The sequence below is a fragment of the Protopterus annectens genome, chromosome 1.part1, assembly GCF_019279795.1.
Source record: "Protopterus annectens isolate FY-2018-M chromosome 1.part1, PAN1.0, whole genome shotgun sequence".
In the NCBI taxonomy this organism is placed as follows: Eukaryota; Metazoa; Chordata; order Ceratodontiformes; family Protopteridae; genus Protopterus; species Protopterus annectens.
The window spans coordinates 1,636,357,680-1,636,384,391 of NC_056726.1; the positions used below are offsets into that span (position 1 = coordinate 1,636,357,680).

The following is a 26,712-nucleotide window of genomic DNA, read 5'->3' on the forward strand; positions in this document are numbered from 1 at the left end:
AAGTACTTTCTGTCATCAGATGGCCTCACATCTCTTATCAATACTTTCATCACTTAAAATATGGATCACTGTAATGCCATTTATAACTCCATCTCTGTTACCTTGGCTGTTTTGTATACCTAAACTACATCTTACTCAAATAGTGCTTTATGTCAGGCTACCCCCAGGTACATCATTCCTGCCTCTTAGATGGTCATTGGTTTCTGACCAGATGACGAGCACACTTCAAGATACATCATTGATCTACAAAACCTTGAATAAGTAAGTGCCATGCTCAGTGTAAGAATTCCTGACTTTTTATGATTTGCAATATATATTAGAAGTGAAAATGCTAACATATATAGACTGTAAACTCAAGATAACATGACTTTACAAAGCTTTGTTTTATTGGAACTTTCCCCTTGTGCCTCTCTCACGCACACACACACACACACACACACACACACACACACACACACACACACACACACACACACACACACACACACACACACACGCATACCTCCCCACCCTCACAGAGTACAATACACAAATATCCAAAAATAATTCTTTACTGCATTGACTATACGAGTTCTGAACTTTCAGTTATGTGAGCAGGCCTTCTCAAGGATGTTAAACTGTACTGTTATTTATTCTAACAGGTATGGCTAAATTCTTACATATAATACCATTTCTCAGTTTTCAAATTTTGGATTATTAATTTGTTTTGTCAACTTACTGTATAAGTTTCATATGAAAGGCGTATATAACTATTTAAAGTCAGTGTTTTCTACACACACGTTTTCATGTTCCTAAGCCACGCCTCACAGTACGGAGTGCACTGTATCAAGACTGAATTTTAGGATAATAACTTTAGAATGTAGGAGTCTGTGTATTTACACATCTGGTGTTCATCACGTAAAGAGTATTAATGTTCTTTTTATGTCTATTTTACTGATACAGCAGGAAGTCAGGCTGTCATGCCTTCCATTTGCAGTACTGAAAACAAACTGTCTAGCTGTAATATTTAAGTAATGCTGTAAGATTATACTATTTCTGTGGAACAAAGGCATTTGTTTAGTATTTCTCCTTAGTAATAGAGTTTAGTCAATGGTAACAGATAAAATGTAACACTGTATTTCATCCAGGTCTTTAGAAACTTTGCTTTAAATACATTCCATGTGTTCCATTTCTGCTAATTTCAAAAAAGTGTTGGAAAAATAGCTAAGGCAATATACCCTAATATTAGTACTCATTCTGTTGCAAATATGATGACTGTTCATGATCTTTTGTCATATTTTTTTTTCGGTAGTCTGGGCACATTTTTAAATTGCAGGTGTAACAGTCATATAATGTGTTGTTGGATTTAGTGGTACTTACAGTAAGACATTAATAAATGAATGGCTGAAAACATTTTTTTTTCTCTTTAAGAAACAAAATATGTTTTCAGTTGTAGTTTAGGGGCTAAGCTATACCTTTGAAAATTAACCAAGTGTTTAGTAAAAATACAAAATTATACTTTAAAAGTAAAATTTTTATTTGAAATAAACTTTAAGCAGTTTCATTGTGTCTATGTCTGATATTCCTGACAAACATGTTTAACATATATTCTTTAATGTATAATTCGTACAGCTTAAACACTTTTAAACTGGAAACGTGTTGTGCTCATTCAGGAACTATATTTCTTAGTTCCAATACCATTCGTGATTAACCAGACCTTGGATGCATTTCATCATTCTCTGTTTGAAAACTCAAAGTGAAAAAAATGACTTCTAGTTTAGTCTACACATTTGCTTTGATAAATCAGAACTGTAGAACTTTTGTGTGAAGATATTCCAAATGCTTCATAACTGAAGTCCTCTTAATATAACAGTTGCATTCATGCTTGCATTTTGCTTTTCTGTAGCAGTGCTCCAGTTCAGGAAAGCTTCTGTGCATATAGCAGCATTGAATTTCATATATAAAGATTCCGAGCTGACAGCTATTGGACAGGCAGAGATGTTACTGTGGGGGCTACAGTCCCTTGCTGTTGGCCCTTCTTTTTCTTGCCTTGTCTGCCCTCTTTAGTGTCCTTTTTGCTTTTATTGTCTCCATTATTTCTTGTTTCTTTTTTCCCATCTTCTTTCTTTCCTTTTTTACTTCCTTTCTCTTTGTCATCTGTGAATAAAAAGAGAAAACGCAAAGTTTACATATCATTAATGCTAAATTGTTGTCCACTAAAGCCATTTGAAATGAAGTGACTGCAGCTGCCATTTGGAAATATTAGTGTGATAGCAGAACCACTCAATGCACCATTTTTCAGGTGTGACCTAGGAGCACTGTCTGGGTAAATGACTTACTTATTGTCAGACAGCAGGCAAAGGAAGGTGGAAGGAATCAAACCTAGTACCTTGAGTGTAAGAAGCAGAACATTAACAGCTCAGAACCTTAAGCTTGTGGACTAACTGCTTTAAACATAACTGCCAAAACAGAGCATTGCTGATGCAGACAGCAGCTTATTAGCAGTACCACACAACAATATGAAACAACAGCATCTGTACAAATGGGCTATTCAGCTGCCCAGTTACCCAGATATTTGGCACCTGATCTCCTTCATCAACCTCTTCTTGGTCTATTGGAGGGCTTTTACCTAACCCTATCCATTTCTTAATGTTTCTCTATATTAACATCATGTATACTTAATATGACCATGGCATATTGTGTACTAGTTTGAGACACAAGACCCCATAGAATATTTACAGTATTTAAATGAAGAAACGTTGAGAAAGCATTTGCTAAAGTCAGCTGGGATTTTATGAGCTGGACAATGGAAGCATATGAATTCCCACAGAGACTAAAAAAGTTAATTAGGAGGTTATATGAAGAGTTAAAAGCCAGAATAAAGGTGGGAGGGTTCCTCTCCAATAGCTGTGTTTGAAAAGAGGAACAAGGCAGGGGTGTCCCCCTTCCTCTTTATTTGCTTTATATTTAAATTTATTGACCAAGAAAACAAGGAACTCACAACTTCACAGATATAAATGGTGCAGTAATCAAGCAATATTAACTTTATTTGCAGATAATTTCATTTTGCACTTGAGAAATATAGAAAAGAATATTTCAGTGTTGTGAAATATTTAGAGTCAATTTCAAGCCTTTTCAGAGTATAAATTAATGAAAATAAAACAAAGGCTACAGCAGTAAACTATGAACCCACACATGAACTGGTTCTGCAATGCATACGTTTATGGGGACATGATAAGATGATGTATTGAGATGTATGTATTAAAAAAGATTATGTTATGGCAACCAAGGATATTTGAGAAGAGACTAAACAAAGATAATACAAAAATTAAAAAGAAAAAAAAAAAACAGTATCTCTTGATTATGGACAGTATAATTAAAGCAGTGAAAAAATTTAGTCACCATAGTTTTATATACAGGCAAGGCATATTTTTATCAATCAAACACAAAGCTGTAACAATAATTAATAAAGTTGTAACAATAATTAATAAAGAATTCCCCATAGAAGAAGGAGAAGGTTATAATTCAAAGTGAAAAGGGACAATGAAGAAACAGGGGGAACTTTGAGAAATAAGGAGAGAGTGTGATTTTGGATGCAGGTTCTGAAGGAGAATGTGAACAACCACACAGAATATTATATTCATAAAGCTGCAGAAAATATTCTAAGAACTAAGTCAACACAGGACTGGAATATTATATTGTTAAAGCTGCAGAAAATATTCTAAGAACTAAGCCAACACAGGAATGGAGAAAGAAGATTTTGCCAATAGAGATAACTGCCACTAGAGGTAAAGAAACATGCAGCGGGGGGGGGGGGGGGGGGCTGAAATTTGCTAGAAAAAAATGGCAAATGAAACATTTTATTGGGAGCAAATAACTAGAGAGGGAAGGTTAATAGAGAGGGATGACTGGTGGGAGGGTAGCCTAATGGTTAAGGTGTTTGCCTTATAAACACAAAATGCAGGGTTTGAGACTCACAAGGGATAATTGGCTAGGCTTACAATGGCTCGCAAGAGCAGTTAGCTTAGTATGAACCTATAAACCTATGAGGCCAAGCTGAAGTTTGGACTGCTGGTAAAATACTGTATTCCCTGCCTATAGTCAAAGAGAAAGGGATAGGAGAGTGCTCAGAGAAAAAACAGCTCTGGTACAATTTTTTGTTGAATCTAGAACTGAAGCTGCTGTTAAAAAGGGATACTTAATTAGTAGGGTATATACAATATTGTATGATAACTATAAGAATCAATCAGAGGAGTTTAGAAAGGCTATTTGGAACAATGCAAAGATATCTGTATGGCTCCCAAGAATACAACAAATCCAGAAGTTTTAGGATATTTGCTTGGAAGTATTTGCATTGCTATTTTTATACCCCAAGTAAACCAGATAATTTTCCTCAGGTAGATAGCAAATGCTGGAGGTGTGATGGGAGAGAGGGAGGTAATTGAGAACATGTTTTCAGGGTATAACATGTTGGCAGATTTTAAAAATTCTGTACAGAGTAAAGCAAATGGTTGTAACTGAGGAAATTATTCTTTTGAGCTGGGACGCAGGATATGAATTGTCTAGACTTGCTATGTTTAATGCTATCAGCTGCCAAAAAAAGCAATTATTGGAAAAATAGAAATCATAATCTAAACCAACTAAAATTGAAGTATTGAATATTATAAAGAACAGAAAAGAAATGGAAGTAGAATCTTTTGGAAAAGGTAAGGAGGAAATCACATTGGAATAAATATTTACTTAACATTTGCTTACCAGGAAAGTTCGACTTGGACAAAGCTAATTTTCAGCAGAGGCCCTGGGAGAAACATTCCAGATGCACGTCTTTGTAATTTGGGAAACCAGAGCAAACCCACACAAACACAGGGAGGACATGCAGAATCTGCACTGAAGGCACCCCAGCCGGGGATTGAACTGGGGAATCTCTTCCTGTGAGGCAACAATGCAACTGCTGCACCACTAGAATTAGTGGGAACAATACTAGCAGAAAAATGTTTGGGAGGAGGAGTAAGATGTTTCAAAGGGAAGGCAGGAGCTGACCAGTTTATATAAAGTTGGACTGAATTATAATTGCTGAGAAAAAAAAAGATATATGCACTCTGCAAAAAACAATGAAAATATCACTATGTTTTGTTTTCGTTAACCACTTATATTGTGGTTTAAAATAAAGATGTTAAAAAATTACATAGTTCTCATACTCCTTTTCTCTGTCCATTTGTCTGTAAACCATCAAACCTGAGCCATACTTTCCCTCACATCTTTTTAGCGGTTATATATCAGGACCAATCACTGTGTTGGCAAATATACCTTTCATTTCTGTAGTTGCCTCATTCCATGCAAGACCTCCCCATCTCTGGCAGTATCCTGTTGTTAATCGGCCTGCAGGATTGAATACCTGGCAGGGTCAGATATCAACCACTGTTCTGCATCACAGGACCACCTCCTCCTTGTCCTGAAGGTAATGCTCCTAGGGCTTCCTACTGAAACTAAATAATTCACCATTACACCAATATAACATTTTGGGTTTTATACAGATAGTGACATGTACTGATCAGGTGTTATATCTAATCACTTAGCAGATGTCATATATAACGTTAGGTTTTATTTACTGTGTATACAAATCTGAGTTTCATGATACTCTATATACACACCTGCGTCTTAGTGTTCATATGAAAGGAAGGTGCTGAATACAGGTGCTTCTGAAACAGAGCTTAGTAGGACCGAAGCAGTGATTATAAATTGTGGCTATTAATATAATATATAAGAATTAATTCACTTTAGTATTTTGTCTGTAATGCAATGCATATTTTTAGGTAAGACATTTCAGATTTAAACCGCAAATGCCTTTGGTAATGAAAAAGTACACCAAATGTGTTTCTGTTTCAGAAATTCTGTAACATTGATTTATGCAAAAATTCAAGTGGTAATATTACTTGTACTATTGTGCATCTGGACATCTACACACACACACACACACACACACACACACACACACACACACACACACACACACACACACACACACACACACACACACACACACACACACACACACCTGAGGGTCAGTGCCTCTATAACGTTCACAAAGTAAATAAATGACAGAATCATCTGGTTCCATGTAATTATTATTGCAGTTTATATATTAATTCTTTGATGGTAAAGGCACACAAAATTGGCAATAAGGACAAACCATGTTTGCAGAACTATTTCCAGGTTACCAACTGTAAAACTGACAAGAATGGAAAAAAAGAAAATATAGTAGAAAGGCATAGCAGATGATTCAACTTCAGGATGGCATAACTTTAGAAAGGTGATTTTGTATGAGTGCTCTTTTTGTAATATGAAGGATAATTGTCCATTATATTATAAATACATAACATTTCATATTATAATCCAAAGGAAATCCAATCTTATAGTTAATATACAGTCATATCCAAAGGAAGCTAAATTGAACAGGATACTATCTACTAAAATAATTCATCTCAGATATGACCTTAGACTTACTACACAAAAACAGCACAGTGGTGACAATTGTCAAGTCTTTAACACACACTGGAGGCAGATATATAAAACAGACATGTATTTATTGAAAAATACAAAAAATATATAGCCCATTTGGCTTTTTACAGTTAAATGCAAATGTATATAACACCATTTGTAGTATTGTACAGCATTTTATATAAATTTGCAGTTCTTTGAGGTCACTCCATCAGCTCTGTTACTCATCCCCAGTCAGCCCTTCTAGAAGTAGGTTGTAAATTAAAGCCCAAAGCTTTAGCCTTAGCAAGGCCTTAATTCCAGCTCTGCACCAAAATCTTCATCTGATCTTCCTTCCAGCTACAGCCAGCAAGGATCCCATTTAGGCTGTCCAACTCCGGGAAGTACAAATCTGTGGGAAGAGCTCCTGCTGTATTAATGGTGATCATGCTGTCTGTATTCCATGGTGATCATCCTGACTGAGGAACCAGCTTTCTATTTTTCTGCTTTCAGGCAAAAGCTTTTTAAACATAACTAATTTGCAATCAGTATTCTATGTAATACAAACAATTGCCTGACTAATTTTTCTAAAAATGTCAAGCCACAAAACACGTTTTAAGACATACCACACATTTTTACAGACAAAATGTTACACAATGCATATCTTCATGTGCACAACCAAGGCATTTTCATGGTAATACATACATTCATTTCCATTTTGTATCTCAGAGCTTGACAAAATCAATATTGGTCTCCTTATTTATAAAAATTGGATTATTAAGAATTACATATGTGGTGGAATGAGGAAGTACAGAAGAGTATACAGGCAAAGAGATTGGCAAAGAAGAAGTAGGATTGTCAGAGAGATGAAGAAAGTAGACCGGATATAAGGAGGTGAGGTGCATGGCAAAGAGAGAGGTGGCGAAGACAAAGGATAAGGCATATGAAGAATTGTATGAAAGGTTGGACACTAAGGAGGGAGAAAAGGACCTGTATCGATTGGCTAGACAGAGGGACCGAGCTAGGAAAGATGTGCAGCAGGTAAAGGTGATAAAGGATAATGAGGGAAACATACTCACAAGTGAGGAGAGTGTGTTGAGGAGATAGAAAGAGTACTTTGAGGGGTTGATGAATGAAGAGAATGAGAGGGAGAGAAGGTTGGATGATGTAGGGATAGTGAATCATGAAGTACAATGGATTAGCAAGGAGGAAGTAAGGCTAGCTATGAAGAGAATGAAGAATGGAAAGGTTGTTGGCTCAGATGACATACCTGTGGAAGCATGGAGGTGTTTATGTGAAATGGCAATGGAGTTTTTAACCAGATTGTTTAATGAAATCTTAGAAAGTGAGAATGGAAGATAACTTCTGTTTAAGCAGTTCGAGGACATTCTACTAGGATTTCAGCATATGAAATTGACAATTTAAGGCTAAAGTGGCTGAAGTGTATACCTTTTTTCCTTTTCTGTCTAAAGCTCTGCTTTCTTTGTCAGCTGGGATGGGATTTTTAGATGAGGTTGCCCTAGCTGCCTTAGGGCCTTGAGTAATGACTTCAGAGTCTGCAGTAGGGTTTTTGAAAAGATATTTGTGGGTGTCTTGCACCCTGCAATATCTGTCAGGTTTCCTGGGTGCTGGGGGAGAGAATCTGGTAAAAGGGCAGATTCTAGGAAAACATCCTCCACTACATTCAGGATAGGCAGAATGGCCAGAGCTTTATGTGGGGGCAGGTCAAGGAACTCTGTCAGTCTCTTCTTAGACTGAGGGTAATCCCCGGGAGGTGGATCCAGCGGCGTACTGGACTCCGAATGGGTCTTGGTAGAGGCCTGTGAAAATTCCTCGGCTGGCATCAGGGGCTGCGAAAGCGCCTCACTGAGTTCAGCTGTATCACTTAGTTGAAAAATGCCAGACTTTTGACCTGAGTCATCAGAGGTCCTAACTTTTAGAGGCCTATCTTTATCCTTGTCTTTCTTTTTACTAGGTAAGTCAGTAACCAGTTGAGAGACTGATGCCATATCATGTTGCGGAAAAGACTCACTAAAATGTCTAGCTACAATTTCAGCTCTTCTTCTTATGGTTTAGCATTAAGCAGGGCACAGAACCGACACCCGGGGACAACATGGTCTGGGTCTAAACAAGTGACGCAGAGAGAATGGAAGTCTCGGTGTGGGATCTGCTTTCTACAACTGAGACAATTATTGAATTTCTCTGACATTGGTTAAAAGCAAGAAAATGTTCCCCAACAGGGTACTTAGCTTTAGATGGTTTTCCTCACTCTGGCAATGACTGACGGATGAACTCACAAAACTGCTTCTGTTTCGGGCCCCATGGCAAGAAAGACTCAGGAGGGAAATGCATGGCTGATGACCAACATCTTCTTTACATTTATGTTATTTTCTCTGTCTGGAGAATCCCTATGGTCATGCACATTTATGCCATAGAAACTGCCCTTCATGCACAATTTGAGGCATCTGTAGTTGCAGATTGATTTTAAAGTAAAGGAAAAAAGGTAGACCTGGATTTGTTTGTATTTGTGGTCTCAACCACTGCAGTTCATTTTGTACAAAGCCCAAGACTGGAATCTAAAAATCCAGAGGATGCAAATGTCTGGTCCATGTCTTTTTTTAAGATATCACTGAATATTTCTCATATTTCAGAGGATGCATGAGTATCATAGATGCCATGAACTCCAGGATCCTGAGAAACTCTCTGGCTGAAGTCAGAGAGTGAGATGAGAAGCTCAGAAGGGTGAAGGGTTTCCAGATGAAAATCTAGTTTCTACATCAAAAAAGCTTTTAAGATGCAGAGTCTATGAGACATCCTAGAGAAACAACCATATGTGATGGGGTCAAGGAGAATTTGTGAAAGTTCACCTGCAATCTCAGATCAGTAAGAAGAGGTGAAACCCATGTTAAAGACTCTTGACATCAGTGAGAAGACTCTACATAGATAAGCAAGATAAACAAGTCACTTAAATAAGGAAAATGTGAGTGCCATTCAGTCTGCAATGAGCTATAATTGGAGGCAGACATTTTGTAAACACCCTTGGAGCAGTAGATAACCCAAAGGGTAATACAGAGAACTGATAATGTTGCCCAGGCATAAAGCTTCTCTGGGGAATGGGGTAACAGTTTCTTTTGATGAAGCAATTTTAACTGAGGATATTGTACAAGAGCAATCTTCCACGACACAATAAATGAAAACCCATGGTCGGAAATGGCAGGGAACGAACTCTTACAGTGGTGGAGGCAAGAACAGACGAAGGAACTAATGGCAGTTCCAACAATTCAGCTTATGACTTTTTGTTTAATGTTAATGTGGAGGCATTTGTATCACCCAGGTATGTGGTGGAGGAGCATATTCAGGGCAGCGGACTAATTTAAAAATCATTAACCTGTCTGATTTAATTATAAGTAATGATGTTGAAGCATTGTTATTGAAGGGAACAAAATTTGTTTCAATGTTTTTTCCAAGCTTGGCAGACATTATCATTGAAGTAAGTCGTTTTTGTAGAAAATTGCAGTTAAAGATATTTTTTTCAAAATCGTGCACTGAGAGTCAATGACAATGCTGGAGTTATTGATGAGAATGATGTTAACAATTCAAGTGTCTGCTCTGATGATTCACTTCTTAATGTCTCAACATTGGGGTTGGGAGGGTGGCCTAGGTTAGGTTGTTTTTGCCTTACAACAAACAGCAGGGTTTGAGTCTCACAATGATATGGATAATTGGCTAGCTTAAAAAAAAAGCTAGAAGGCCAGTTAGCTTAGTACTAATCTATGAACATATGAAAATGAAATGTGTGATATTATGGTTGATTCACTTGAGGGGGAAGAAGATGATACTGGAAGTCATGACAGGAGTTTTCTTACAGGTTAAGGGTGCCACAAGTTCCATATCATAGCAGTTTTTTTTCCACCTAAATTGTCAGCAATGGTGCAACAGTTTGAAAATGTCTTGTATAGACAGAATTAGAGCATGAAAAATTCAGGAAAAGATGTAGAACATATAATTTGAATAAAAATGAATGGCTAGCTCTAAATTATTTGCGAGACATGAATGATAACTATATTTTTACCCAGGCTGACAAAGGTGGTAACTGGGAGATTCTACCCAGATCTAAATATAATGCTAAGGCTGAAGAATTAAGGGACCAGTCTGCTTACATCAGGGTATCGGGAGATGTTATTTCTGCATTTAATGGCGAAGCATTGGAACTTTTGGAGAGGGGTGAGAGATTGGGATTTTTCACCCCAATGGATGTTAGGAAATTATACACGAGGAACCCCAGGGATGCAAATTGTTTCATTAACCCCAAGATCTACAAATGTTTAAGTAATCCACCAGGTAGGCCAATAGTATCAGGAAAGGGGTCCTTTTTGCAAAATGTAGGTATTTTTTGCATCACCAGTTGAAGGTATATTTGAACAAAGTCCCATCTGATATTAAAAATGGTAAGGATCTCTGTGACCTGGTAAGAGGAATGAAGTGGAATACTGAGTTCTATTGGGCAAGTGTGTATGTTAAAGCTCTTTATACTAGCATCAAAAATGTTTGTGGTTTGGAAGCAGTTGGCAAGTTAATGGGGGAGGGCCCACGTGCAGCCTTTGTGTTACAATTATTAGAGTTTTCCTTAACACACAATTGTTTCAAGTTCAACAAACATTATTTCCTGCAAAATGACGGCACTGCGATGGGGGCCTCATATGCCCCTTCCTATGCCATCATTTTTACAAATTACTCTGAGAATTTGTTTATAATATTGAATTTTTACACATCATTTTATTATCTATAAAAGATATATAGATGATTTAATTTTTATTTGCAGGGGTAACATCAGACCGTTTCAAGATTTTATGTATACTTTGAACAATAATGGATTTGGGTTGGAATTTACCTACAAAAATGACAGGGAAAGGATCATATTTCTTAACTTGGAATTTTTTGTAACAGACAATGAAGAATCTTTCAGTCCCTTTAACAAAGAAACTGCTGTCAATAATTTTTTATCAGCTGACAGCATGCATCCCCCCCATTTATTGGCTTCACTCCCTTATGGTGAATACAATCATATTTTTAGTAATACTTGTGACAAGCATACTGTGAAAGAGAAATTTCAAAAAGTTAGGCAAAAATTGTTGGAGAGAGGTTATGTTCCACATGTTCTTGATAAGGTTCACCAAATGTGACTTATGTGTCAGAAAGGAGCTGAAGTGCCAGCTGCTGCTGCTCTTGTGAAGCCTCTGAGCTGCTTCTTTATGAGACGGCAAAAAAGTACTGAACATTTCCAACTCTGACTGCTGATTTTCCCTCCTCAGGGCTGACCAATCGGGTCTACTTTAATTAAACGAAAGCGGAATCTGTCGAATATGAATCCGTTGACACATAAACAGTGAAACGCGATAACATCGAACACGCAAAACTGCAAAATTTAAACATCGAAACCGCAATAGTCGGCCAACCCCACCACCCGTAACATACTACCTACGCAAACACAACAACAAAAACACATACATACACTAACCAAAACCCTACTACTAACCCTAAATTAAAGAACCAATACCCCACTTGTAACCCTACACTAAACCCCACATACACAACTATCTATGCACTACCCTTAACCCCTCCCTAAACCTAAGGTCCGTAACTACCGCACACTTACCCTACAGAACTATACCCACACAAAGTAAATATTCCACACACATACACTTAACAAAACCCTACACTAAACTTTACATACATTACCTATCTATGCACTTACCTTAACCTGCACCCTAACCCTAAGGTCCGTAACTATCGCACACTTACCTTATGGAGCTATACCGCAGATGGGCCAACTATGACAATTCGACATTTCCAATTTCACTATTTAGTGCATTCAACGTTTCCGCGTTTTTCTGTTTATGTGTCGACGGATTCGTATTCAATGGATTCCACTTTCGTTTAATTAAAGTAGACCCGACCAATCAGCAGTAAGAATGGAAGTGTGAGCGGGAACCACAGCTCTTAGGGACGCTAGCTGATTACTGTATTTTGAGCAAGACATAACTCATATAGCCTAAAGGCTACTGCAGCAGTGGGAATGATGAATATAGTCCGTTCTGCATTTCCCAGTCTGGCACTGACAGGCCTATTCGCCCTGATATACTCTTCTCAGCAAAAAAAAAAAAACATAAAAATAAAAGGTTTTCTGCTCTCACCTGTAGCAAATTATCACTTGCTACAAATGCAAATGTACATTGTTGCAAGTGGTTTGCTACAGCTACCATACTGCCCCAACTATATTTTAACATAAGAAATTTGGACAAAATCATAAATAATGGTGGGGGGGGGATAAAGGCCCAAGATAAGAGACTGGTTTTCATAATTGCTCTTATAAGTTTAGAATGTGGCTGTAATAACCAGATTTGCATTAGTATGCATTTTCTGAATGATGTGAAGTTTGAAACTCAAATGTCTTGTCATTACTTTGTGACTTCAGTCCTCAATGATTTGCTAGACAACCACAAATGTTATGAGGACTAGGCCAAAAATATGAGATAAAAATCTGGAAGTTATGAGAAATTTTTAACAGTTGAGAGGTATGCCCCCTGAGCACTTCAGCACTTCAGTGCTTCAACTCTGACATAAATTACTGTATCAACATTCCTTTCTGAATGCCACTACTGTAATAAAACCTCATTGACAACTGCTGATTGTGCCTCCTAACACCTTATGCCTGAAGTGCTTCAACCTCCCTTAGTTACTGTTCTGATGTCTAGTAGCCAAATGAGTTAAATCTTGTAGGACACCAACAGTAATACATTTCAATCACTTTTTCAATATGGCATTGATGGCATGTGACATGTCTCTGGCACTACATAACAGTTCACTTTTTTGCTCTAGCTCCTCCCATAAATCTTAGTAATTACTTCTCTCATTGTGATGAAGGACTCTATAGGCTCACTGATTCCCCAAAAGATGAAAGCCCTATGACCCATTTGCACATTTTTAAGGTAATGGCACACCACAAGGGTAGGGTTTTTCTGTTTTGTTTCTTTTCAAATCTTTAATGCAGTAAGCAGCCCTAGAGCTCAGGATGAGATGCACAAGGGTATGTAACCAGTTTTGCAAGCGACAATATCCCTCATGACTATCTTGCTCCCTTTAAAGCCATTGTTCCTATGTGGTTTCCAGTCTCTGTTGGGGAATCTACCATGAGACTGAGTATCCATGTATATGACCCACTCCCTCCCCCAAGGAGAGGTGAGACAGCAAAGCCGCTTCATTCCTCTCCTCCCTTCTGCCAGCATCAATATGTACCTGGGGCATTAATCAATCATACTCACCTGGATCATAGTAATAGTTTTAACTCTTTACTAATGCAGAGTAAAATTAAAATGACTATAACCTTTGATCCATTCTATATGTTCCATCCATCCATCCATCCATCCATCCATCCATCCATCCATCCATCCATCCATCCATCCATCCATTCGTCCATCCTTCCATCCATCCATCCATCCATCCATCCATCCATCCATCCATCCATCCATCCATCCATCCATCCATCCACAACTCCCTTTTTCCCCTTTTTGCACATGGGGCTGGGATGTCACATCAGTAGTGACCATCAGCTTGAGCCAATTTCCAGAATGCTGAGTGGCTAGCCCTGTCATACTTATTCTTCTATAACCCCCCCTCCCCCAAGTTAATTTAGAGCATCCAGTCCACATAATGCATGCCTTAGGAATGTGGGAGGAAACCAGAGCACCCAGAGAAAACCCATGCAAGAGCAGAGTGGACATGCAGACTCCACTATGTGTTCATGTGGACTTGAAAAGACACTTCTTTAGTCCTAGTTAAGTGAGAATCTCAATCTTATTTTCACCAGACTTTCACTATGAAAACCCAGATCATCAAAGGCTTTTCCTTTTATCTGCTGTGGCATGCATTTTTTTCAGATGCACTTAGATGTTGATGTACATATTTGAAAGGGTTTACCTTTAAAATGTTGAATGCTAAATGGCTGAAAGTGAATTGGTTGAATGCATTACATTGAATAATCAACATGTTGAAATAAAATGAGTCTAAACTCACAATGTCGAAATTATTGAATTTGCCCATTTCTACACTGTAGTGCAATATCAGAGTTGATATATTTAAGTAGGGGGGTGAGAGGGGCACAGTCCCCCACATGGGGGGTGCAGGGGGCATAGCCCCCCTGCAAAATAGTACAGGTGATCTCATTGCTTTTTCAATTAAATGAGTTTAGACATTTTGATCATTCAATGTTTTGGGTTTAGATGTTATTTTTTGACCAAATGAACATTAGACATTATGGCATTCAACATTTTAAAGGTAAACCATTTAAATGTGTAGGATACAATGTCTGAAAATGCTGGAAAATATCAAACAATAGACCTCAAAACAATGTAGTCTGAATTGTTTTTGTATTTGGGTGAATGATTCCATATTTTTAAAGTACCAGCTTTTATCTTTACCAGAAAAGTGTATAATAAGCAGATTAGAGAAACTCAACAAAAATAACTTTATTAATCTTGATTCTAGTTGCAAAATAGCACATAGTAAGTCCTTTCATCTTAAGAATGGAGTTCTTCAGATTAACTAAACTTCTGTTACTGACAAAACATAAAAACATAAAACAATAATAATTTAAACATTTCTAGTACCAAAAAAAACTGCAACGGGTATGCTGGAATAGAAGCTACACAATAAGACTGACCCAATGTGAATGCGGAGATGGCCAACCAAAATGAAGCATTTCAAGACCTGGATGGGAGTGAAGTGTCCAGCTGATTAAGTAATCCTGCGGCTAATGTTATCTCTGTGTCTCAGTCCACTGAATACATAGAACAACTGAAAATGACCGATATGTATGGGTGAGGGTTAACAGTAGCCATAAGTGTAGAGAGTAGAATTCAATATCAAGGAGCTCAGTTAACCCATTAATGAGGAGAAATGGAATGTGAGAGAAGGAAGGTGGAGGATGTAGAGGTGCGGGGTGTAAAAGATAAGAGGAAAAGGCATGTGGTTACATACAAAAGCACAAAAAGAGTCCAGCACCAGGGAGATACATAACATTTAAGATTTAATGTGACAAAGCAGCATACCGGTTTCGGCAAAACTTACAGCCTTCTTCAGTGCATTAACTGACATGATTCCATTACACATTTAAATAGTATCAAGTTAAAACATAATCAAAGCTGATTGGTACATGCCAGAATTAACTTAATTCATTGAGGCAGGGCTTAAACAGAGCCCCCAGCCTGGCGATCCAACCAGATTCTTTATTATTTAATATAGAATGCCAACCTACTTTATTAGATTTGTGTCACTGAATTTTATCAATGATTGCGAATTGAAATTTAGCAATGACATGGGTCATTGTATGTTTGTAGAGAGCACTGGATATTCTTTTAGTTCTTATGTCACTAAGATGTTCACTAATCCTATGCTTTAATGGCCGAGATGTTTGCCCTACATAAAAAGCAGAGCAAAAACAGGTGGCCAGATAAATGACCCAGTCACTCCTACAGTTGCCGAAGCATCTGATTTTAAAAATATGTGGAGTGTTGCTGCTGATAAATTCCTTTGTTTTGCATACATGTGTACAAGAACTACAATGGCCACAAGGGATGCTGCCCACTAGCTTATCCCAAAATAAAGTGACTTGTTATGCGGTAGTAGGGGTAAAATGTTTGTAGTGGATTAAATGGGAATTGATGGTACGACCTCTTCTATAAGAGAAAATACATTGTGGGGAAAGCATTCCAGCTAGTTTCTCATTGGCCAACAGGATGTCCCAATGATTGTTGATAATATTTTTGAAGCCATCTGTATTGCATCCAAATGTAGTGACCACACGAATGGGTTGGGGAGATTGTCCATCCCTACCCTTGGATCCCTTACCGTAAGTCAACAAATTCTATTCAAATTTCTATCTTGTTCAGTAGCAAAGGAACATGCTCTGTTGATGTTGTCTGCATGATAACCCCTGTTTAGAAATCTTTGGGATAGATAACTGTTACTGGTGTTATAGGCTGCATCTGATGAACATATCCGCTTGATGGGTAAAAATTGGGATTTTGGGATGTTCCAGATGATGTGTAAGGAGTGACGACTGGAAGCATGGAGTAGGGTGTTAAATTGGGAAATTTTCTATAAACCTCCGTTTCAAGTGTATGGTCATCCTGACGTAAAATATGAACGTCCAGGAATGTGATTTCTTTGTAATCATGATTAAGTGTGAAGTGTATCCCCCATTTATATTCATTTAAGTATTCTACAAATTCCTGTGCATATCCAGCATCCCCGCTCCACACCATCCAACAATCCTCTAGATAACGTCTCCAAATGTCCATGTTATCTAAGAATATATTATGGTTCTCATCATATATCAATTGTTCTTTGATGTAGCTCATAAAGAGATCTGCATAAATGGGAACGAAAGATGCTCCCATAGCCGTACCTATTAACTGCCAGTAACATCTCCCATGAAAGTAAAAAACATTCTTAGTAAGAACCTGTTCCACAAAGCAAACAAGTAGAATGTTAAAACTGGGAGTATATAGTTCAGCTTTGTTCAGCCAGAATTGAATAGCTTCCAATCCTGCCCAATGTGGGATATTGGTGTATAGGGCAGTGACTTCCAATGTGCATAGAAGCCAACCTGGTTCCAACTGTGTGTCATTTATGATATTAAGAAACTGGGTGGTATCTCTGATTCTGGATATGACCAGAGGAAGAAGTGGTTGTAGGTATTCTGCGAGGAAAGCAGATAATGGTTCTGTCAAAGATCCTCGACCCAAAACAATTGGTCTACCTGGTGGTTTGGTAGGATGTTTATGTATTTTGGGGAGTAGGTATAGATATTGTGACCTAGGATCTTGGACGGTAAATTGATACCCAATCCTCTGATCAATGATCCCTTCCTCCTGTGCCAGTTTTAGAAAGGCATCAATTTCTTGTTTGAACCTAAATGTTGGGTCCAGGGGCATATGCATGTAAAATTTGTTACTGGACAGTTGTGTTATAGCTTCTGTTTCATACATGTTCCAATACATGATGACCACTGCCCCCCCCCCTTTGTCAGCTGGTAAGATAACCAGGTCATGATTGTTGCTGAGTTTATGTAAGAACGGGATGTTGTTGTTTGATGAGATTCTGTTTATTACTGGTGTATATATTCATGTTGAAGTGTAAATCTTTGAGCACACATTCTTTAAAGACTGAGACATGTTTGTTCATGGAAGGTATAAAATTGGATTTGCGGAAATTAAATCCAGTAGATCTTTGAGTTTGATTTGAGTCTGAAAAAAATAATTTGAGGTTAAGAATTCTGCAAAATTCATGAATATCATTAACAAAAGCATGTTCACCCACAAAAAAAGATGAAACAAAATCCAATCGGTTAATGCACTGAAGAAGGCTGTATGTTTTGCTGAAACCAGTATGATGTTTTGTCACATTAAATCTTAAATGTTATGTGCTGGACTCTTTTTGTGCTTCTGATTATAATTGGTTTGGTCCGTGCACCCTGTCTCACTTGTGTGGGGTTGAGTGAGGTTGCAGCATTGTTTTCCATACTGGAGACTCCTTGGTGGAGATGGAATGGATTCGTGGCTTAACTACTTTTGGATTACAATTTCAGTCTTTTAGACATCTTATATTTGCCTCGTGCTTTAGTCCTGGATATAATTTTGGGATTTATTACATCCTAATAAACTTGATATATACTTGGGGTTTGCTGCTAGTATTATGTGGATGGTGTTTATCTGGGTGCCGAAACAGGTAATGGCTTTCCAATCTATATTGTAGGCTGAAATGAACATTACTTGTCTTGCTACAAAACTGGAGGAAGCTATGTTATAAAGTGGTTTGTTTGGCGGTTACGCATTTACATTAAAGGGAATGGACACTCAGGACTATATTATAATTGGACTCTGATCCTGACAAGCCAACTATCCAGCGATAATATCTAAAGAACATTTTATGTTCGATGGATGATGGCGGGGGGCTTGGTGAAAGCTTTTACTTGAGGTTTCACCATTACTTGTTTTTGCTATGAACACAGAGGAAGCTATGGTCTAAAGTGGTTGTTTGGCAGATTATGTGTCTACACTAAGGTGAATAGGACTCAGAACCATATTATAACTGGATCCTGGCAAGTAAATTGTTCAATTATTTAGTGATTTAAGACTTTAGGAACATTTTACCCTTTATGTCTGTGGGCCAATGAACATTATTTTGTAGCAGGGACTTTTGCTTGGTGTTTATAATCAGGGTGGATTCTAGGGGATTGCTGGACTTATATGTTGCTAATCGGCCTTCTGGATATACCAAGTGTCAGAAATTGTTGATGTAACCCACAATTTCGTTATAAGAACCTTTTCGGCTTGGTGAGACATTTTTTTGATAGACGCCATCTTGCATGAGAGGTTTAGAAGATATAGTGGCTTCATTACTTGGTAGTGGGGTCAATTTGGATTTGCAATTATTGTGGTGACTGAATAACCACTCCATTGGATTATCAGGGATCAAAACAGTGTTCAGAACTTTATTTGAAGTTCGCATGGATGTTGTACTGAATTTTATTGTCTCTATTTACTAAATCATTTTCTAATTGGAATAATAACTTGTTGATTGAATTAATATTTTCATAAATACCTAATACATTAGTATTTTTGCACTCAATATCTTATGATTGAAGGTTGCACCTACTTTGTAACATGATTATGATGCAGATTATACATAATATCTAGTACACAAGCATATTAGTGACACTATTTAGGGTTCTGATGTATACAATCTAACTATACATAGGTCTTGATTTTTACAATAAAAATATTCAGCCCTATCAAAACTATATATCAATTGGGGATACAAACTATAGCCGTTTCAGCTGGGGATGGTGTTTCTACTTTGAGATTATTTTTCAACTTCTACTACTGTGGAGCTATATGCCTATACTCTTGGATTCAACATAATTTAAGGGGCATACATACTGGGATTTGATTTGGGTACACATGGTTTGTAATAACAAGAGCCCATTGAGGTTCATATATTATGTCTTGGTTTTCAGCACATGAAATCAAAAAGTGGAGATAAAAAGTTAGTTTATGAGGTTATTGCAGGTTTGAGTTGAGACGAAAGTCAACTCTTATATAAAAATTAACTTTTTGTGCTGAAGTTCTTGGTCTTTGTATGGATAAAATTATGCCTTACAACTAATCAGAAGTGACTTATTTGGTGGAGATGAATGTCGGACATTTTTTAAATTGAACATCAGTGTTTGATTTATTAAGAACTCTAACAGTCATATTCCCAGTTATTATATTCCCTTTATTATTGTTTTGGGCATTATCATGGCTTTAAGGGTATAGTGGCTCTATATTGATAGATTTTGAATTCTGGTTTAACATTTACAATGGGTACACAGTTAACAGAATGTTTTATGGACTCTAGCTGGCTGCACTTTGCATTCAGTCCATTATTCGATTAGTGGGCTATCCAATTATTGGGTTCTTCACTCAGTATCTATAGCATTGATATGCTTATGTTTTTGTTGATCAAGAATTGGGAAATATTGTTCATGTAATTTATTTCTGATATATAGTTGTATACCATAACCAACTCTTGTTGTATCTGAGTTGGATAAGTAATGTTCTGGTCTTAAGCCACACTATTTTGGCTGAAAGAATACAGTGTTAGTTGGTTCAATCCCACATATAGGATTAATCATGGATCTTACAAAACTGTTGGAAGGTCTCTCAGTGGACCGTGATAATCTGACAGTTTTGGATTACAATCATTAGGTTTAGACAACACAACTTTGGATAAGGACAATCCTGATTGTCTCTGTGGGGTATTATTTCAAAAACTTACAAAGAGTATGAGAACACTCAGATCTAACATTTGGCATTTGAAGCTTTTTAAAGCATATAAATTAAAGGATATTACCCCTAGGGATTTGCATGTTTGCACCCAATCCTTGGTTAGTCAGATAGATGAGAAATTATCCCAAGATTGGGCTCAGGCCCAACACAAAGCTTCTATGCTGTTTGTGGATGCTCTCATCTTATATTATGAAAGAACCATAGATCTAAACATTGTTGAAGTAACTAACAACTGTGAGGAAGTTAGAATATATGAAGGGGAATCCTTCTTTAGTAAACATCTGAATGCACTGGCTACAGACTTTTCAGCTTTGGAACAACAATTGATAAAGAGGAAAACATAAAAATTCAATAGAGACATTTCAGATTATGACAGAGGTAAACCATTTGGTTCAAACAAGAGTGTTAGATTTCAAGATTCATGAAATAAACAAATCAACAAGAAAAATAGACCCAGATCAATACTTAGGAATATAAGTCACACCCATGGAGGGACATCAGGGTATGACTCGTACTCAGCTATGGATCTCAATCCTATCTCCACTGAGGAATCTCCAGTAGCGAAGAGGAAACCTAGTACTGACCCTTTAGGGGTAAGAAACACGGGGGGGGGGTAGGAAACACTGGAGAGGTACACAACGTCCAACAACATTTGGACAAGATCCTGACACATTAAACATCAACAATATTCACAACATTTCTTCCAAACCTTTGTCAGATGTTGAAATAAAATTATTGAACAAAGGATTGAATTTTGTTCCATCTTTTTTGTGGCTGAACATGCTTTTGTTGATGATATTTATGAATTTTGCAGAATTCTTAACCTCAAATTACTTTTTTTTCAGACTCAAATCAAACTCAAAGATCTACTGGATTTCATTTCTGCAAATCCAATTTTATACTGCCCATGGACAAACATGTCTTAGTCTTTAAAGAATGTGTGGTCAAAGATTTGCACTTCAACATGAATATATACACCAGTAATAAACAGAATTTCATCAAACAAGAACGGGATGTCTTACATAATTCAGCAACAATCATGACCTGGTTATCTTACCAGCTGGCAGGGGGGGGGGGGGCAGTGGTCATCATGTATTGGAACATGCATGAAACAGAAGCTATAACACAACTGTCCAATAACACATTTTACATGCATATGCCCCTGGACCCAACATTTAGGTTCAAATAAGAAATTGATGCCTTTTTAAAACTGGCACAGGAGGAAGGGATCATTGATCAGAGAATTGGTTATCAATTGACTGTTCAAGATCCTAGGTCACAATATCCATACCTTCTCCCCAAAATACATAAACATCCTACCAAACCACCAGGTAGACCAACTGTTTCTGGTTGAGGATCTTTGATGGAACCATTATTTGCTTTCCTCATGGAATACCTACAACCACTTCTTCCTCTGGTCAGATCCAGAATCAAAGATACCACCCAGTTTCTTAATATCATAAATGACACAAAGTTGGAACCAGATTGGGTTCTATTCATATTGGACGTCACTGCCCTATACACCAATAACCCACATTGGGCAGGATTGGAAACTATTCAATTTTGGCTGAACAAAGTTGAGCTATATACTCCCAGTTTTAACAGTCTACTTGTTTGCATTGCTGAACAGGTTCTTGCTAAGAATATTTTTTACTTTCATGGGAGATGTTACTGGCTGTTAAAAGGTACGGCTATGGGAGCGTCTTTCGCTCCCATTTATGCAGATCTCTTTATGGGCTACATCGAAGAACAATTGATACATGATGAGAACCATAATATATTCTTAGATAACATGGACATTTGGAGACGTTATCTAGAGGATTGTTGGATGGTGTGGAGGGGGGATGCTGAATATGCACAGGAATTTGTAGAATACTTAAATGAAAATAAATGGGGGATACACTTCACGCTTAATTATGATTACAAAGAAATCACATTCCTGGACGTTCATATTTTACGCCAGGATGACCATACACTTGAAACAAAAGTTTATAGAAAATTCCCCCAATTTAACACCCTACTCCATGCTTCCAGTCATCACCCCTTCCACATCATCTGGAACATCCCAAAATCCCAATGTTTACCCATCAAGCGTATATGTTCATCAGATGCAGCCTATAACACCAGTAAAAATGATCTATCCCAAAGATTTCTAAACAGGGGTTATCATGCAGACAACATCAACAAGGCATGTTCCTTTGCTACTGAACAAGATAGGAAGAATTTGTTGACTTATGGTAAGGGATCCAAGGGTAGGGATGGACAATCTCCCCAACCCATTCGTCTGGTTACTACATTTGGATGCAATACAAATGGCTTCAAAAATATTATCAACAATCATTGGGACATCCTGTTGGCCAATGAGAAATTAGCTGGAATGCTTTCCCCACAATGTCTTTTCTCATATAGACGAGGTTGTACCATCAATTCCCATTTAACCCACTACAAATATTTTACCCCTACTACCACACAAGAAGTCACTTTATTTGGGGATAAGCTAGTGGGCAGCAACCCTTGTGGCCATTGTAGTTCTTGTACACATGTATGCAAAACAAAGGAATTTACCAGCAGCAACACTCCACATATTTTTGAAATCAGATGCTTCGGCAACTGTAGCAATGACTGGGTCATTTATCTAGCCACCTGTTTTTGCTCTGCTTTTTATGTAGGGCAAATATCTCGACCATTAAAACATAGGATTAGTGAACATCTTAGTGACATAAGAACTAAAAGAATATCCAATGCTCTCTACAAACATACAATCACCCATGTCACTGCTAAATTTCAATTCACAATCATTAATAAAATCCAAGGACACAAATCTAATAAAGCAGGTTGGCATTCTATATTAAATAATAAAGAATCTGGTTGCATTGTCAGGCTGGGGGCTCTGTTTAAGCCCTGCCTCAGTGAATTAAGTTCATTTTGGCATGTACCAATCAGCTTCAATTATGGTTTAACTTGGTACTATTTAAATGTGTAATGGAATCATGTCAGTTAATGCACTGAAGAAGGCTGTAAGTTTTGCCGAAACTGGTATGCTGTTTTGTCACATTAAATATTAAATGTTATCTATCTCCCTGGTGCTGGACTCTTTTTGTGCTTCTGATTATAATTGGTTTGGTCCGTGCACCCTGTCTCACTTGCGTGGGGTTGAGTGAGGTTACATACAACAGCCCTGCAAAATGGAGAAGCAACAAAGAGGCCACTTAGCTTTCAATTTCAGTGAGGAGACATGAAAGAATGTAGTGTGGAATCAAAAAAGAACTGATGGGGAGGGGTACATTCCTGCAGAAAATTACCCCATTATCGCGAAGTAATTTATCAATCAATCAATCAATAAATAAAGGAGCAGATGGACTAAAAAGTGGAAATAAAATCATACTTCCCATAGTCATAGAAGTACTCAGTTTGTTTTCCTTGGTTTTTTGATTCATAGTTTCCAACAGTTGTTACTGCTTTACTATTTTTTTATTTTAGCTGTTAACCAACTAAGCCCAGTAGGTGTACAAATCACTTTTTAGGGGTGACAACAGCACTGTCTGTAATGATCTTGCTCAAGAGTCACAATAGTGGCATGTGGAAACTGGATGAATCAAATCCAGAACTATAGGCTTCAGCTCATAAGTACTTTGTAGCCTCATGTTTCTTAGCTAAACAGCCATATTAATGATGCTCTTTGAAAGACAGATGACCTCCTTAAGAAAAGTAGCAATGCCACTGCACAAGCATATAATTTAAAAAAGAAAAACTAAAACTGTCTTTAGCTGTCCCATAAAATTCAATGTTTATAAAGAGCAATTTTGTGATTAGACAGATTTTGCTAGTCAGAATGTTGAATGGAACATATAAAGTGCACACACACACACACACACACACACACACACACACACACACACACACACACACACACACACACACACACACACACACCCATACCCACACACAGTCTAGCATATGTTTTATTTGCACATTCCAGTATCTTCCATGATACTACAAGAGTAAGCATATCACTCTTAATAGATACCAACCATAATGCCAGCTCAGACCTTGGTAAGGCAACATCTTGGATACCACTTTCACTTCTAGACATGGTACCTAAGAGGGCACACTGCAACTGTAGGAGTGCACTAGAAGGTAAACAGAATAATGTGTTTCAGTGATGGAGGTTACATGAGAAAGCTGCAGAATCTGGACTGTACTCCTTCCAGTAGAGAAGTGATGGGGTAGTTGGACCACAATTTTTGCTTAGACAGACATCTGGAGTATGTTGGGGATGGACCACAACAGGAAAAAGAAGTCAGATTTCTAGAAGACATTTGTCTATGCTTGGTGAGAGACAATGTAGGAAATATAGAAGACAACACTTCCTATAAAGGGTAGTGCCGTGGTTGTTGTAACTAACCTGTTGGGTGCAATGCTAAAGGGTCTGATGTATATTTTACAGAAATCATAAGGAAAAAAGAAATAACTGATGGTATCTTAGGAAGGATGGAGTAAAGTACATCTCATGTGCACCTGACTATACTTGTAAGAACAGTTTAATTTACATGTTTTAGTAATCCTTGGAACACTCTGATGAACAGTGATACCACACCTCTCAACTGTTCAGATTTTTGCAGAATGTCCAGATTTTTGCCTCATATTTTTAGTCTGTTTCTTATCAAATTTGTGGTTTCTGGCAAATCACTGAGGACTAAAGTCACTAAATAATGGCCTAGATTTGAGTTTCAGACTTCAGATCCTTCAGCAAATGCATGCTAATACAAATCTGGTTATTCTAACAAGTTTCTAAGTTTATAAGAGCAATATTTAAAATCTGTCCCTATTTTTGTGTTTGTCCCCATATTATTTTTGGCTTTGTCCAGATCTCGCGTGCTAAGAGGTTGAGAGGTATGATCAATACAGTACAACACAGTTATTCCATAATCTGCATTATTTTGCTGACATATAATAGGCCTCAAATTCACATAGGCAATAGACCAAAATGAAAGCAACTAAAAAATAAATGTATGAAATCTTAAACTACACTTCAGCAAGAGAGAAATTTGGTAGTATTACCTGACAAGATTTTTTTATGTTCTGTTTTTTTTTCAACTGCCGCTACTTTGTTGCAATGTTATTGATATCTTTTATTTTATTTCACCAAATATTACAGACAACAAAATGCTCATAAATATTTCAGCAAGCATGTATTGGCTCTAATCCAGAATGAAAAAACTCAGTTTTCCTTAGGATATTATCTAAGTCAAAGAGAAGAGCACCTGTATTCTATTCACATGGAAACAACTATTGACCAATGGTTAGTTTCTTACGTAATTGTATATCTGAATTATTTGTGTTGATGTTTGCAGATAGAACATTCTCCATCCCAGGTAGAAACTTGTTCGGGTATTTTTTATTAAAAAAAATGGCATGTGTAACTCATTATATAATTGCTGCTAGAAGTGTGAGCTACTAAGCCTAGAGATCTTGTGGTCCCCATAACAAATCAATGAACAGTTTGCAATATTTCATTTTTATTATACCCCTGTACTTGAAGACAGAATTCTTTTCTGAAGGCAGGTGTCATGCAATATAAATTCACTTCTCATTTTTTTAAGCCAAAGTGTCACGGCTGAGATATAAACAGACCTTGCTTTGGAAACAGGACAACCAGCTTTAACCATTCATTTCACAATTTCACAGGAACAACTATAACGGGAAAGATTTTAAACAAGAAGAATAAAGAATAAAAGCAGCCTTGAGAGATAATGTGACAGATTATTAAATTTGTTTAACAGCTGATAGGGAGGAACTCAAATACAGATGAAATTGAACCACATTATAATTGCCCTGGGGTTATTGTTTAAAAGATTTATTATTATCTTATTTTATTTTACCTTTGTTGACCGGGAAAGACCGACTGGATATATGTCCATTTTCAGTGGAGGTCTGGGGAGAAAAGCTCCAAATACTGTAATGAAATTTTGAAAACATAGTTAAAAAGAATTTTTAACTATTAAGACTCGACTTAAACTTTAAACATAATTACAAGTACAGTCATAGAGAATAACATAACACAGAGAGTTATTACATAGCTAAACAAAATTCTTTTGGAATAGTTAAAAAAGTGAAATAATCAAAGCAAGAGGAATCCGGTACCAATAGACTTAAAAATGAGAAGCAAAATGGAGACAAGATACATAGATCTATGTTTTATAATACTTTTTATTTTATTAATTTGATAACCAGGTAAGTGCTGGACAAGTGTTCCTTTTCAGTGGTGTCATAGGAGCACTAGCTGGTTATTTGACTTGCTCAGAGTCAAACAGTAGGCAAACGGTGGCAGAAGGAATCAAACCCTGTATCTTAGACTACAGGA

The 26,712-nt window shown here is 37.2% G+C and overlaps 1 protein-coding gene across 4 annotated transcripts in view; it reads right to left on the reverse strand.

Moving 5' to 3' along the window:
- Nucleotides 1-506: 506 nt before the first annotated feature.
- RSPO1 (R-spondin 1) overlaps nucleotides 507-26,712 on the reverse strand; it is a 1,604,559-nt gene continuing 1,578,353 nt past the window's right edge. For 3 of the 4 annotated variants that reach the window (XM_044083734.1, XM_044083743.1, XM_044083751.1), the window contains one exon: nucleotides 507-2,136. In XM_044083734.1, coding sequence (XP_043939669.1) covers nucleotides 1,961-2,136 — 176 coding nt within the window. In that variant the 3' untranslated portion in view covers nucleotides 507-1,960. The remainder of the gene's footprint in view (nucleotides 2,137-26,712) is intronic. The other variant, XM_044083760.1, reaches the window with a different exon arrangement.